The sequence below is a fragment of the Oryx dammah genome, unplaced genomic scaffold (assembly GCF_014754425.2).
Source record: "Oryx dammah isolate SB20612 unplaced genomic scaffold, SCBI_Odam_1.1 HiC_scaffold_3, whole genome shotgun sequence".
NCBI classification, from domain to species: Eukaryota; Metazoa; Chordata; class Mammalia; order Artiodactyla; family Bovidae; genus Oryx; species Oryx dammah.
Window position 1 is genome coordinate 104,370,228 of NW_024070187.1, and position 14,853 is coordinate 104,385,080.

Consider the following 14,853-nt stretch of genomic DNA (forward strand, 5'->3'; position numbering starts at 1 on the left):
TTAACTTACATGCAGAGTACATCATGAGAAACGCTGGACTGGAAGAAACACAAGCTGGAATCAAGATTGCCAGGAGAAATATCAATAACCTCAGATATGCAGATGACATCACCCTTATGGCAGAAAGTGAAGAGGAGCTAAAAAGTCTCTTGATGAAAGTGAAAGAGGAGAGCGAAAAAGTTGGCTTAAAGGTCAGCATTCAGAAAACAAAGATCATGTCATCCAGTCCCATCACTTCATGGGAAATAGATGGGGAAACAGTGGAAACTGTGTCAGACTTTATTTTTTGGGGCTCCAAAATCACTGCAGATGGTGATTGCAGCCATGAAATTAAAAGACACTTACTCCTTGGAAGGAAAGTTATGACCAACCTAGATAGTATATTCAAAAGCAGAGACATTACTTTGCCGACTAAGATCCGTCTAGTCAAGGCTATGGTTTTTCCTGTGGTCATGTATGGATGGGAGAGTTGGACTATGAAGAAGGCTGAGTGCCGAAGAATGATGCTTTTGAACTGTGGTGTTGGAGAAGACTCTTGAGAGTCCCTTGGACTGCAAGGAGATCCACCCAGTCCATTCTGAAGGAGATCAGCCCTGGGATTTCTTTGGAAGGAATGATGCTAAAGCTGAAACTCCAGTACTTTGGCCACCTCATGCGAAGAGTTGACTCATTGGAAAAGACTCTGATGCTGGGAGGGATTGGGGGCAGGAGGAGAAGGGGACGACCGAGGATGAGATGGCTGGATGGCATCACGGACTCAATGGATGTGAGTCTGAGTGAACTCTGGGAGATGGTGATGGACAGGGAGCCCTGGTGTGCTGCCATTCATGGGGTCGCAAAGAGTCAGACACGACTGAGCGACTGAACTGAACTGAACTGAATGTCTACTATATACCTGTAAAATGCTAGATTATGAGGGAACTAAGAACAATAATCGGTTAGATGCAAAAGGTGGAATCATATGGACTCAGTTCTGAGTTTACAGCATATTATAACACAGGTTTCATTATAACAGAAGTTTTTCAGCCTCGGCACCATTGAGAGTTGGGGCCGGGCAATTTGCTGTGGGAGGCTGCCCTGTGCGTTTACAGCGTGCTTAGTGGCATTCCTGCCCTCTGCCCACTAGATGTCAGCAGCGTTCCCCAAGTCTTAACAACCAAAAATGTCGCCAGTCACTGTAAATATCCACTAGGGGGCAAAATGTTCCCAGGAGCGAGCCACTGATAACGATGCATTGTGCTACTGGTGCAGAGGACTGCTTTGCCTTGCTTCCTGCAGAAGGCGTCTCAGAAGCCTCTGGTTGGCCTAAGTGATGCAGCTCCCTGCTCTTTGCATCTTGTGTCACCTCAGCCTTAACCCCTCATATTATTATTTCAAACCTGCCTCCTCCATTAGACTGTGGACACTGGCTCCTTTTTTGTTGTTTAAATTCCCATTGTTGAGCATAGTGCTTTGTACACAGCAAGTGCTCAATAAACGAAAAGATGGACAGTGGTTTAGTGCTTTAAGATCACTGTAACCAGTCTAACGGGGCTTCCCAGATGGTGTCAGTGGCAAAGAACCCGTGTGCCAGTGCAGGAGACACAATTGTACACTCGGGTCTGATCCCCGAGTCAGGAAGAATCCCTGGAGGAGGGCATGGCCTCCCACTCCAGTATTCTTGCCTGGAGAATTCCATGCACAGAGGAGCCTGGTGGGCTGCAGCCCATAGGGCCGCAAAGAATTAGACACGACTGAAGCGACGTAGCATAGCATGAAGGAATGATGCTAACGCTGAAGCTCCAGTACTTTGGCCACCTCATGCAAAGAGTTGACTCATTGGAAAAGACACTGATGCTGGGAGGGATTGGGGGCAGGAGGAGAAGGGGACCACAGAGGATGAGATGGCTGGATGGCATCACCGACTCAATGGATGTGAGTTTGGGTAAACTGCAGGAGTTGGTGATGGACAGGAAGGCCTGGTGGGCTGTGGTCATGGGGTCGCAGAGTCGGACACGACTGAGCAACTGAATTGGCTGAATATGACAGCTCTGCAGGACAGACTAGAGAAAATGTCCATGTGGACAGAAATCAAGCTGGGTATTTTTGAATTAGGTTTTTTTCCCAGGATACGACATCACTGACTCAGTGGACGTGAGTTTGAGTAAGCTCCAGGAGGTGGTGAAGGACAGGGGGAGCCTGGACTGCTGCCGTCCAAGGGGTCACACAGAGTCAGACAGGACTGAGCAACTGAACAACTGCTGCTACTGCTGCTAGGTCACTTCAGTCGTGTCCGACTCTGTGTGACCCCATAGATGGCAGCCCACCAGGCTTCCCCGTCCCTGGGATTCTCCCGGCAAGAACACTGGGGTGGGTTGCCATTTCCTTCTCCAATGCATGAAAGTGAAAAGTGAAAGTGAAGTCGCTTAGTCGTGTCCGACCCTCAGCGACCCCATGGACTGCAGCCTTCCAGGCTCCTCTGCCCATGGCATTTTCAAGGCAAGAGTACTGGACTGGAGTGCCATTGCCTTCTCCAACTGAACAACTACAACAGGATATAAGCCTGGTGGTGGACTTTCCGGGTCATACGGTAGGTAGTTCCATTTTAAGTTTTTCAAGAAAAATCCTCACTGTTCTGCATAGTGGCTGTATCGATTTACATTCCCACCAACAGTGCAAGAGGGTCCCAGCTTGGTGCCCTGTGGTAACATTTAGATTGGTGGGATTGGGGTGGGGAGGGAGAGGGGTACATGTGTACACAGAGCTGATTCACTTAGTCGTACAGCAGAAACTAACAAAATGCTGTAAAACAACTATACCCAGTTAAAAAACAAAGAAATCAAATGGGGGAAAGGAGACTGGGTTTCTTTTCCTGTTAATATTTCAAGCTGTGGAGGTGATTTAGTTGCTAATTTGTGTCTGACTCTTTGCGACCCCATGGACTAGAGCCTGCCAGGCTCTTCTGTCCATGGGACTTCCCAGGCAAGAATATTGGAGTGGGTAACCATTTCCTTCTCTGGGGATCTTCCCGACCCAGGAATCGAATCTGGGTCTCCTCCATTGCAGGTGGATTCTTTTTACCAGCTGGGCCACCAGGGAAGCCCTCATATTTCAAGCTAGTCATATTTCCAATTTCAGTTCAAATAACTGAGTTTGTTTGTCCATTTCCATTCATGTGCTGTGTGCTGTGCTGAGTCATTTCAGCCATGTCCGACTCTGTGTGACCCTGTGGACTGTAGCCCACCGGGCTCCTCTGTCCATGGGATTCTCCAGGCAAGGCGACTGGAGTGGGTTGCCATGCCCTCCTCCAGGGGATTTTCCAGACCAAGGGATTGAAGCTGAGTCTCCTGTGTCTCCTCACTTGTAGGCAGGTTCTTTACCATTAGCACCATCTAGAAGCTCTTCCATCCATGTGACCAGTATCTACTGAGAACCTTTGACATAAAGCCCCTGTGCTAGATGCTGGGGCTAAAACAGTCCCTGTGCTCAGGGAGGTGTCATCTGGTGGCTGACTTCTCTGTGCCAGGCACTGTACTCTGTATGGATTATCATGAAAGCTATGAGATTGTATAGCTTAGACTGTAAAGGCTCAGAGAAGGCAAGTAACTGGCCCAAAGAGGCAGAGCTCAAAAGTTGGAGCCATTAAAATGAGAATTATAACATTCATCTTGCAAGGTTTTTAAGGATTAAATGTCATTCATTCATTCATTCCCCTCTTTCCTGACTGCCTTGCTTTCATTCTATTTTCAAAGCTCATCACTTGATACATCGTCTTAGTATCTATTCTTTACCCATTTACATATCATAGGTCTCCACCCACTAGATGTAAGTTTCATGAGAGCAGGGCCTTGGTGGTTTACTGCTGCATACCAGAGTGGATAATTGTGTCTGGTCCATGGCAGGCACCCAATATATGTTTCGTAAATGAATTTGTTGAGTGAATGATTAAAATGTTTAGCTTAGTATCTGTGTAAAGAGGAAGTGTTCAATATTTCATCCCTTATCTTGCTCTCCCAACCTCTATTGGCTCTGTTCTGTGTGAACGACTTGGTAAAAATTGTAGTTTCCTTTTCTTGTCAATATTTAAAAGAAACCCTCTAGTTAAACGAGTAAACCATTTACATAGATAATGCACAAGGATGAATGTGTTATAAATATTTAAATGTGTTCACAGTCACTGATAAATGTGAAACAAATTTTAAAGAAAGAACAGCAAAATCTCTTTCTCTTTTTTAAAAATTATAATTAAAAAGTAATGCACAGTTTTGGAGAGAATTCTATGAGGTGGAAATTCTAATACAGGGCTTCTGACGGGGGCAGTAAATTGAAATGATTTTTCAGGGACAAATTTCACAATATGTACCGAAAGCCTTTAAAATGTTTTCACTCAATGGTTAAATAAAATAATTAAAAACCTTATATGAGGAGTGAAGTATCTGTAAAGATTATGCTTATTGATGCTTGTTTTATGACATGGGAGATAATTGCATGACTGAAACAAATGTGCAAAGGAAGGAAAACCAGTATATACTATACAACAAAGACTTCCTTGCATAGAAAACATTGACATGAAATTTACCCAAATGCTATGACTGATAGCCTTGCAACCTCAGGGATGACTAATTTGTATTTTGTGCAATGTTATTAAAAACAAAATATTATATGTGCTAGAGCACTTACATTTACAAGATATATTCAACAGCTTTTTGAAGTAAGCATGGCAGAGATTGTTACTCCTGTTTGGCCAATGGGTTTACAAAGAAAGAGGTTCAGAGAGGTTGACCTACAGTTGTCCCTTCGTATCTGCCGGGAATTACTTTCAGCACGCCCCTTGAATACCCAAATCTGTGGATGCTCAAGTCTTTCATATGAAATTGCAGAATATTTGTAAATAACCTATGCATATCCTTCTGTATACAGTGAAACCCTCAATGGCATGGGTTTGAACTGTGTGGGTCCGCTTATACTCAGATTTTTTCATCAAGTACATATTAAGGAACCACAAAATCCTTGGTTGGTTGAATTATCTCTAGATTACTTGTAATACCTAATACAATGTCAATACTATGTAAATAGTTGCTGGCATGTGGTAAATTCAAGTTTTGCTTCTTGAAATTTAATGGAATTTTTTTTTTAATCCTCGATTGAATCTACAGATGGGGAACTGACAGATATGGAGGGCTGTCTGTACTTATTACCATACCATTAGCAGTTGGAATCATTGGGCCTAAATTTGGACAAAATGATATATTATTATTAAATTATATAAATTATATATAAATTATATTAAATTCTGCTCCTTGAGAACAGGATAAGTATTAAGTGAGATGCAGGTGAAAGTCCTTAGCCTGATGTCTGGCTCACAGAAAATCTCTCACAAATGTTAGTTCTCTTCCCTTCTAGTTACCTATTCAAAGGACCATAATCCTTCCAGCTGAATCACTCTGCACCTCACTGAGCTTGACCTGCTCATCACCAAGGCATTCCAAAAAGATGCCTTGGAAATGAGAGACGGTAAAGCTCTTGGTTGCTAGGCAGTGCCCTCCATATGTTTGGTTCATGCAGTCAAGCTTTTACTTACTTCTTCCAGCTTCATCCAGGTTTGCCTGTCTGTGGGGAGAGAGGTCTTGGAATCTAAAGACAGTGGTGTGTCCATCATACCCTTGAAATAGCGTGTATCTGTGAAAAAAGAGAAAAATTTTAAAGTCATACTTTACATGACTCTGCACACTGTAATGGACAAAATATTTGCACATCTACAAACTTAATGAACCATCACAATATAGGCTGCTGCTGCTGCTAAGTCACGGCAGTTGTGTCCGACTCTGTGTGACCCCATAGACGGCAGCCCACCAGGCTCCCATCCCTGGGATTCTCCAGGCAAGAATACTGGATTGGGTTGCCATTTCCTTCTCCAGTGCATAAAAGTGAAAAGTGAAAGTGAAGTTGCTCAGTCGTGTCCGACTCTTTTCAACCCCATGGACTGTAGCCTACCAGGCTCCTGCATCCATGGGATTTCCCAGGCAAGAGTACTGGAGTGAGTTGCCATTGCCTTCTCCGCACAATATAGGCATGAGCATGTAATTCTACGTCCACTTAACAGACGAAGAGACTGAGGCTCAAAGAGGAGAAATCACTTCTCTTGGTCCATATACATAAATGCCAAAGTCTGGACCCGAACCTTCTTCTTCCTCTTAACCACCTGGGAAATTCTACTCATCCTTCAAGGCTTGGACTGTGTCATGCCCTTCAAAAATCTTCCTAGACCTCACCCACCTGCACACCACCCTGGATCTCTTTTCTATGTTACACACTGGTATGTGCTTAGTCACTCAGTCATGTCTGACTTGTTGCGACCCCATGAACTGTAGGACCCTGCCAGGCTCCTCTGTCCATTGGGGTTCTCCAGGCAAGAATAGTGAAGTGGGTTGCTATGCCCTCCTCCAGGGGATCTTCCCAACCCAGGGATTGAACCCAGGTCTCTCACGTTGCAGGCAGATTCTTTACCATCTGAGCCCATGAATACTGGATTGAGTAGCCTATCCCTTCACCATGGGATCTTCCCAACCCAAGAATAGTACTGGGGTCTCCTGCTTTGCAGGTGGATTCTTTACCAGCTGAGCTACAGGGAAGCCCACATTACATACTTAACATACATATTTTATACTTAACATATATTTCTATATACTTGTTCTTCCTTGGTGGATTTGTGGTAAAGAATCCACCTGCCAACGCAGGAAACATGGGTTAGATCCCTGGTCCAGGAAGATCCCCTGGAGAAGGAAATGGCAACCCACTCCAGTATTCTTGCCTGGAGAATCCCATGGACAGAGGAGCCTGGTGGGCTATAGTTCACGGGATTGCTAAGAGTGAGACATGACTGAGTGATTGAATGACAACAACAGCTATATAATTAACATAGTTATATGCGTTATAACTTATTCTATCATACTTACCTTTATATCTCTTGATCAATGCTAACATGATGCCTGGCATACAATAGATATTAATTAATGCATATTGAGTGGATGAACAAAGGGATATCATTATTATTTACAAGGTGATTGTCCTCAAAGGGACTTCTGTTGATTCATTTCAGTAAGTCAGGCTCTCAAATCACAAATGCTTCCTCTTTTCCCTCACAACACTTTGCTTTATTTAAGGTTCAGAGACCTTGTTGAAGCTGTGTAAGGTGCCCCAGTTACAAAGAAGAAAAGATGGTGTGTAATAAGCTTTTCTTTCTCTTCAAAGCCTGGCTTTGCTGCCATGCTCTTGTGCTACTTATATGCTGGCTATGAGCAAGACAGACCAGCCATATTAAAAGTCTTCCCTTTTGTTCTGCTCTCTTCTCTGCAACTCTGTCTCAACAGGGATGTTGCCCACTTCTCTGCTTGTCCGTCTTCTGCCATGTTCATCCGTTGTTTCTCAGACTCAAGGTATCATCATGGGGATTCTCTAGGCAAGAATAGCGGAGTGGGTTGCCATGCCGTCCACCAGGGGACCTTCCCAACCCAGGGATCGAACCCAGGTCTCCCACATTGCAGGTGGATTCTTTATCATCTGAGCCGCCAGGGAAGCCATCATGATAATAATAAATAGCCATAGAGCTCTGACTCTGCACTGAGTCCTCCTCTGAGAACTCAACATGCATCTTCCATGTAACTATCTGGGCTACGTGGGGTAAGCTCTATCTTCAGATATATTGAACCCTGTCTTAGAAAATGGTTTTCAGGTGCTTGCTCCAGGTCACACAGGTAATAAGCTGTGGAAGCAGGATTTTAACCTAGAGTTGCTAATCCAGAACCTGCATCTTTAGTCACTCTACAGTATTGCAGCATGGGCATGTGATTTTCAGATTTCAGGCCCTAAACATTACCTGCATATTCAGATTCCTTAATAGGCCTGGCTGGTAAGATTTTCACTGATTGCCAGTCTTCTCCCATGTGAAGTTCAGGGTCTTCATAGTCATCATCTGTGTGGCCTTTTGCTCCAGCCAGGACTGCTATGCAATTCCTTTCCTAAGGAAGGGACATTTCAGTAAGTCAATGGAAGGTACAACAATGACAAAGATTATAGGCTACAGTGCTGGCCAGGGGAGTAATAGAGATTCCCTTGGCTGTGAGTTAAAGATTTAAGAGTCTAGAGTCTAGGGGAGTTAATGTCTCATGGTGGCAGAATTGTAATGATATCCTTGGAAAGCATCATGGTGGGGTGAGACACTCCTTTTGTCTCTCCCCTTCAATCTACAACAATTAAGACATCCATAACTAAACAAAGACTTGATGCTTTTGAACTGTGGTGTTGGAGAAGACTCTTGAGAGTCCCTTGGACTGCAAGGAGATCCAACCAGTCAATCCTAAAGGAAATCAATACTGAATATTCATTGAAGGACTGATGCTGAAGCTGAAACTCCAATACTTTGGCCATCTGATGTGAAGAACTGACTCCTTCAAGATTCTGATGCTGGGAAAGACTGATGGCGGCAGGAGAAGGGGATGACAGACGATGAGATGGTTGGATGGCATCACCGACTCTATGCTCATGAGTTTGAGCAAGCTCCGGGAGTTAGTGATGGACAGGGAAGCCTGGCATGCTGCCGTCCATGGGGTCTCAAAGAGTCGGGCATGACTGAGTGACTGAACTGAACTGAACTCAACAAAGGTTCCTCTGCCCAAGACACTGGGACTCCAGAGAGCCCCACGTGTTTGTTCATCTGAAGAAGGCTAGATTGGAATATATAGAGTGGGTAGAACTGGGGGAAGAGTGGAAGTAGTGCCCCTAACCCTGAGCCCCAGAAAGCCTGGTGGCAGCAGCAGAGGTGGTGCCATGACTCTAGGTCATGGCTACAGCGGTGCCCATGAGCACAGGGCACTGGGCAGCAACCTCCAGGCGCCCCTGTGACTCTGTCACCCCCTGCCCCTGGCAGTCTCACCTGGCTCCCCATCCCTTGCTACGGTGGCAGTTCCAATGTGCCAAGCAACACTGGACACAAAGATGTCAACGGCAGCGGTGACATTGGTATTAGAAAGGTGTCCGCAGTGACCCCAGAGACATAAGCAGAAATGACCAGGGCACCAGGGGCCACTCTGCTAGAAGCAGTGGAGGGTGGAAAGTGCCGATTCTCAAATGGAGCTGAGGTAAGAAAACAAAAAACAAAACAAAACCTTGTGCTTTAGCAGTGTGTACTGAAAATCAGAAGAAAGGTTTCTAATTACCAATGTGTGGATCTTTCAGAGTCAAAGTAAACAAAGCTTTATGGAAACAAGAGGGGTGTTTACTACCACAAATGCACTAGTAGAGGAACAGCTCATCAGGAACCATGAAAAACCATGGTAACACAGTCTCACATCATGAACATAACAATTATCCAGACACCAAACTTTAAGTCACAGCAGACGATGATCCAATTGATGGAGAAGTCAAAAGAGCTGTCATGGAGAAACTTAGAGTTACAAGAAAACTCAGAAAGCAATTCAATGAGCTCAGGAGTAAAACCAGTGAACAGAAGCAATACTTACCAAAGAGACTAAGACTCTAAAATAAAAGAACCAAACAGAAATTCTGGAGCTTGAGAACTCAGTACATGAGCTGAAGAAGGTATTAGAAAGCATTGGAAATAGGGCAGACCATATGGAAGAGAGAATCAGTGAGCTCAAAGAAAGGAATCTAAGAATGATTCTCAGGTAGAAGAGGAGAAGAAAGTGAGATTTTAAAGCAATGAAAAAATTCTATGAGAACTATCTGATTCCATTAGAAAGAAGCAACATGAGAATAGTGGATATGCCAGAAAGGGAAGAGAGGGAGAAGGGAGCATTTGTTTAAAAACATAATAGCTGAGAACTTTCCAAACCTGAGGAAGGAACTGGATATACAAGTTCATGAAACTCATAGAACACCTAATTATCATAATGCAAAAAGATCTTCTGCAAGATACATTATATCAAAACTGTCAAAGGTCAACGATGAAGGTTTTAAAAGCAGTCAGGGAAAAGATAGTCACCTACAAATGTACTCCTATTAGGCTATCAGCAGATATCTAAGAGAACCTCTACAGGCCAGGGGAGAGAGGAATGATATATTCAAAATTTGCTGTTTAATCACTAAGTCATGTCTGACTCCATGAGACCCCATGGACTATAGCCCACCAAGCTCCTCTGTCCATGGAACTCTACAGGCAAGAATACTGGAGTGGCTGGGTAGCCATTCCGTTTGCCAGGGGATGTTCCCAACCCAGGGATCGAATCCACATCTCCTGCATTACAGGATTCTTTATCACTGAGCTACCAGGGAATAGTCAAAAATACTGAAAGATAAAAGATGTCAGTGAAGAATACTCTACCCAGCAAAGTTACCTTTCAGATATAAAGGAGAAATAAAGGCTCTCCCAGACAAACACACCTGAGGGAGTTCATTACCACTAGAGCAGCCTTACAAGAAATGTTGGAAAGAGCTCTTCTGCCTGAAATAAAAGTGGTAAAAGTACACTAGACTTTGAGTAAGGTGATAAACAGACTACCAGAAGTGTCTTAATGAGACAACATATGTAAAATGTTGAGCATATTGCCTGATGGTCAGCACTCAATAAATACTAGCTGTAAATATTATGATGACTGCTACTGTGATAACAGCTACTATTAAAGAAAGTCTGAGATAAAGGAAGCCGACCCATCATGCTTTGTTCACCTCTCTTGAAAGCCTCTCTAACACTTGTTAAGAAGTTTATATGTCCTAGGTGCTTTCTGTACTTTATTTCATTGTATAAGCAGAAAAATCTCTGAGGTGATTTTACTATAGTGTAGGAAACTAGAATTATATAGGTTTAAATTTAAATTCTAAGTCTGCATTATTCTCATTCTTTAATATGTATATTCTCTCTATATATGTATATTATCTAATATATATAATATATATTATTCTTGTTATTATATATAAAATACCATTATATATTATTATATAATATGTATTAATAATTTAATATGTATTATTCTCATTGTTATATATATTAATAATATATATTCTATATATATATTAGAGAACAAGAATAATGCAGAACATATATTATAAATATATATTTATATAGGGCTTACTAGTCCTAAGCCTCCAAGTGCATGCCTTTTTCTATCATCACTCTATCAAAGCAGTTTGGTAAAGGTAAAGACTAGTTATAGGATGAGTCTGGTTTCCAAGTAAGCAATAGCACAGTGGGGACTCACCAGGCCCCTATCTGGAAAACTTTTTGGGCTTCATTTTGGCTCATGGCAACTCTGATTATTCAACATAAAAGGTGGAATGCAATTTAGTAAGTCTGTGTTCTCCACGAGACAGCATAAACCTTTTTAGTATCTGTCTACTGTTAATATTGGGGGTTCTTACTAAAAGCTCAGTATGTATAAGCCTTCCACTTTATAAAATATTTTGGGATTGATTGATTGTTTGTGCATGCATGAATGTGTGTGTGTGTGTCCTAGGGTGAGAATCCATAGCTTTAATTTAATTCTTAAAGAAGTCTTTCAAAAAGTAAAGAACCAAAGATTTTACAGGTAAATTCTATCTCATATATCTATCATCTATCTCTATCATTTCTATCTATTCCATTTATCATCTATAGATATGTTAAAGCTATTTAAATTATGTACACATAATTGTTAATAATTAAATTATTTATAATATTAGCTAGCTGATTTCACATTATAAATTTAAATTTTTCTTTTAGTCATTAGAATTCTTTGTAAATATTATTAATAGAAGATGGCTAAAACTCAACATTCAAAAAACAAAGATCATGGCATCCAGTCCCTTTACTTCATGGCAAATAGATGGGAAAAAATGGAAAGTGTCAGATTTCATACTGTTGGGCTCCAAAATCAATGTGGATGGTGACTGCTGCCAAGAAATTAAAGGACGCTTGCTCCTTGGAAGAAAAGCTATGACAAACCTAGACAGCATGTTAAAAAGCAGAGACATCACTTTGCTGACAAAGGTCTGTCTGGTCAAAGCTCTGGTTTTTCCAGCAGCATGTGTGGAGTTGACAGATGGACCATGAAGAAGGCTGAGCGCTGAAGAATTGATGCTTTTGAACTGTGGTGTTTGGAGAAGACTCCTGAGAGTCCCTGGGACTGCATGGAGACCCAACCAGTCCATCCTAAAGGAGATCAGTCGGGAATACTCATGGGAGGGACTGATGCTGAAGCTGAAGCTCCAATACTTTGGCCACCTGATGTGAAGATCCAACTCATTGGAAAAGACTCTGATGCTGGAAAAGATTGAAGGCAGGAGGAGAAGGGAACAACAGAGGATGAGATAGCTGGATGGCATCACCGACTCAATGGACATGGGTCTGAGCAAACTCCGAGAGGTGGTGAAGGACAGGGAGGCCTGGCGTGCTGCAGTCCATAAGGTCACAAAGAGTTGGACACGACTGAGTGGCTGAACCACAGAACAATGTGAATATATCATAATACATTCAATGATTTTTCTATTATTGAATATATAACATGATTCCAGTCTGTTACCATTTAAAATATATTATAAAACATAAATGAGTGTTTATTTATTCATCCAAATTTTAGGTTAATTCTTTAATTTGTCCCATAGAATCATGGGATTGAAGAAAATACATATTTTTATATTTGTTAATCTTATAAAGTTGCTTTCCAAAGAATTTCTTGTTATTTAAAATTTCACTGTGAGTGTTGGGAAGTGCTTTTCTCACCACACACTTGCCAGCATCATATGTTGCTATTTTCACTTTAATTCGTCTTCACAATGACCATTATGAGTTTATTTTTATCTCCATTTTATAGCTGAGGAATTGAAATATGTTTTTCTTTGTCTTTTTCTGTATTAATGCCTCAATATATTTATTTATTTATCCAGCTTTACCAAGAAATAATTGACATACATCACCGTGTAAGTTTCAGGCATACAGCACAATGATTTGACTTACATGCATTGTAGAAATACTGTGTTCTACCCAAGACTTGAAATGCACTTTTCTCTGCCAGGAAATCATGCCATTTGGAAAAGTTTAATGTTTTACAATTCACCAAGTACATAGAAAAAAGCCACTTACTTTGTAAATATCAAAGACTGACAAAATAGGTAAAGAAAGCTGCTGACTTACACTATCAAGAAGAGGCTCGTTAATAGTCTGGTACTGTCCTGCCAACAGAAACAACAAAATGTTATTGCAAAACATTGGAAAGACTGGGCCCTTGTTTTTCTCCCAAAATCTTGTCCTCATTTCACTTAATTGTTCTTGACTGTAATTGCTCAAAATGAAGTGCACATTTTCATGCTTCTCGCTCTATCAGCTGCTCTTGCCTAACAGGGGCAATTGGAAAAGGAGGAAAGAAAATCAAATCCCAACTCAGAAGGCTGGTTTTTTTCTACAGCAGGTCAGCCTTCCCACTGAAAGAGAAGCAAAGTTAGAAGGAACTCCGCCCCAAAATTAGTTGCACCCAAGTGATGACTCAGCAGCATCTCAGCCAAGGACCTGGGGTGCTGTCCGCTCCCCCTCTGACACACATGTTGCATTTGCCTAATCTATCCACACACTGTTATCTATCCAGACATTGTTTTCTTGAACAGACTACATGGTTTGAGCTTCTGTTCAGTTCAGTCACTCAGTTGTGTCTGACTCTGTGACCCCATCAACTGCAGCCTGCCAGGCCTCCCTGTCCATCACCAACTCCTGGAGTTTACCCAAACTCATGTCCATTGAGTCGGTGATACCATCCAACCATCTCATCCTCTGTCGTCCCCTTCGAGTTTGAGTTTAGGGACCGTAGCTACTTACTCATCTCTCCCTGGCTTCAGGTGCAGGGCCCAAATGGACCATGTGAGTTCTTGATAGGCATTTGCGGAATAAATATTGCTCAGCCAGGGGTGCTTCAACACTCAACTGCTTCTTTTGAACTTGATCAATGAAAGATTGCCCAAAGGTTATCTAGTGCAGTCAGGGTAAATGTTTCACATTTCATCCTCAGATTATGCAAAACCACCAAAGAATTGCTCACATGGCCTACAGGTCTTTTTGCTTCCTCATAGACTTAATTTTCCTAAATTACAGTATGGGTTCATGCTGTTAGTCTGAATTTAGGAACACCGTAGGCAGAAAATGCTCTTATCATGTTCCCTTTATTAGCACATATGTGAGAAGCTTCTAGCAGGTCTCAGGATTGGAAGCTGCACACAGCTTAGCTTTTCGTTTGCTTTGAGTGAAGGAAAAGCATCAGTCCTGGAAAAGAGCGGACAGATTTCTGGCCTGTGTCCAAATAGTGTAGAGGACTATGGTATGATATGTATTGCTCCCTTTTGGTCTGGTTTCATCATGTTCTTTAACTTTTGTCCATTCACCCTAAATTCTCTTCCCACGTGTAGGTGTGCTAACTTGCTTCAGTTGTGTACGACTGTTTGCGACGCTGTGGACTCTAGCCCGCCAGGCTCCTCCATCCATGGGATTCCCCAGATGAGAATACTGGAGTGGGTTGCCATGCCCTCCTCCAGGGGATCTTCCTGACCCAGAGATCGAACTGGCGGCCCTTACGTTTCCTGCATTGGCAGGCGGGTTCTTTACCCCTAGTGCCACCTGGGAAGCCTCTCTTCCCATACTGAAATTCAAAATTAATAGTCGTGAATTTGGGTCAGCATGCCCAAGTCTTTTGTAAGGTATAATGTGTAAATTCATGAAACTTTGGCTCAGTGGAAACGCAGTTCTCTGGAATTTGCCTAGGACTCAAGCATGGGGCAAGTGTCAAGTAGCCAAAGCAAATCTCCTTGAGACAGTGAGCCAGGAGGAGTGGAATCCTGTCTGCACTGCCCACTGTCCATCCTGGTGGTGGGAGCAGCAGTGACCACCCCCCGAGGCACTAA

The 14,853-nt window shown here is 42.6% G+C and overlaps 1 protein-coding gene across 1 annotated transcript in view; it reads right to left on the minus strand.

Moving 5' to 3' along the window:
• The window catches only part of CLNK (cytokine dependent hematopoietic cell linker), a 163,061-nt gene that overhangs the window by 77,274 nt on the left and 70,934 nt on the right, over window positions 1-14,853 (minus strand). The window contains exons 6-8 of the mRNA XM_040237336.1: window positions 13,103-13,140; window positions 7,856-7,997; window positions 5,561-5,658 (exon numbers count right to left, since the gene is read on the minus strand). Coding sequence (XP_040093270.1) covers window positions 5,561-5,658; window positions 7,856-7,997; window positions 13,103-13,140 — 278 coding nt within the window. The remainder of the gene's footprint in view (window positions 1-5,560; window positions 5,659-7,855; window positions 7,998-13,102; window positions 13,141-14,853) is intronic.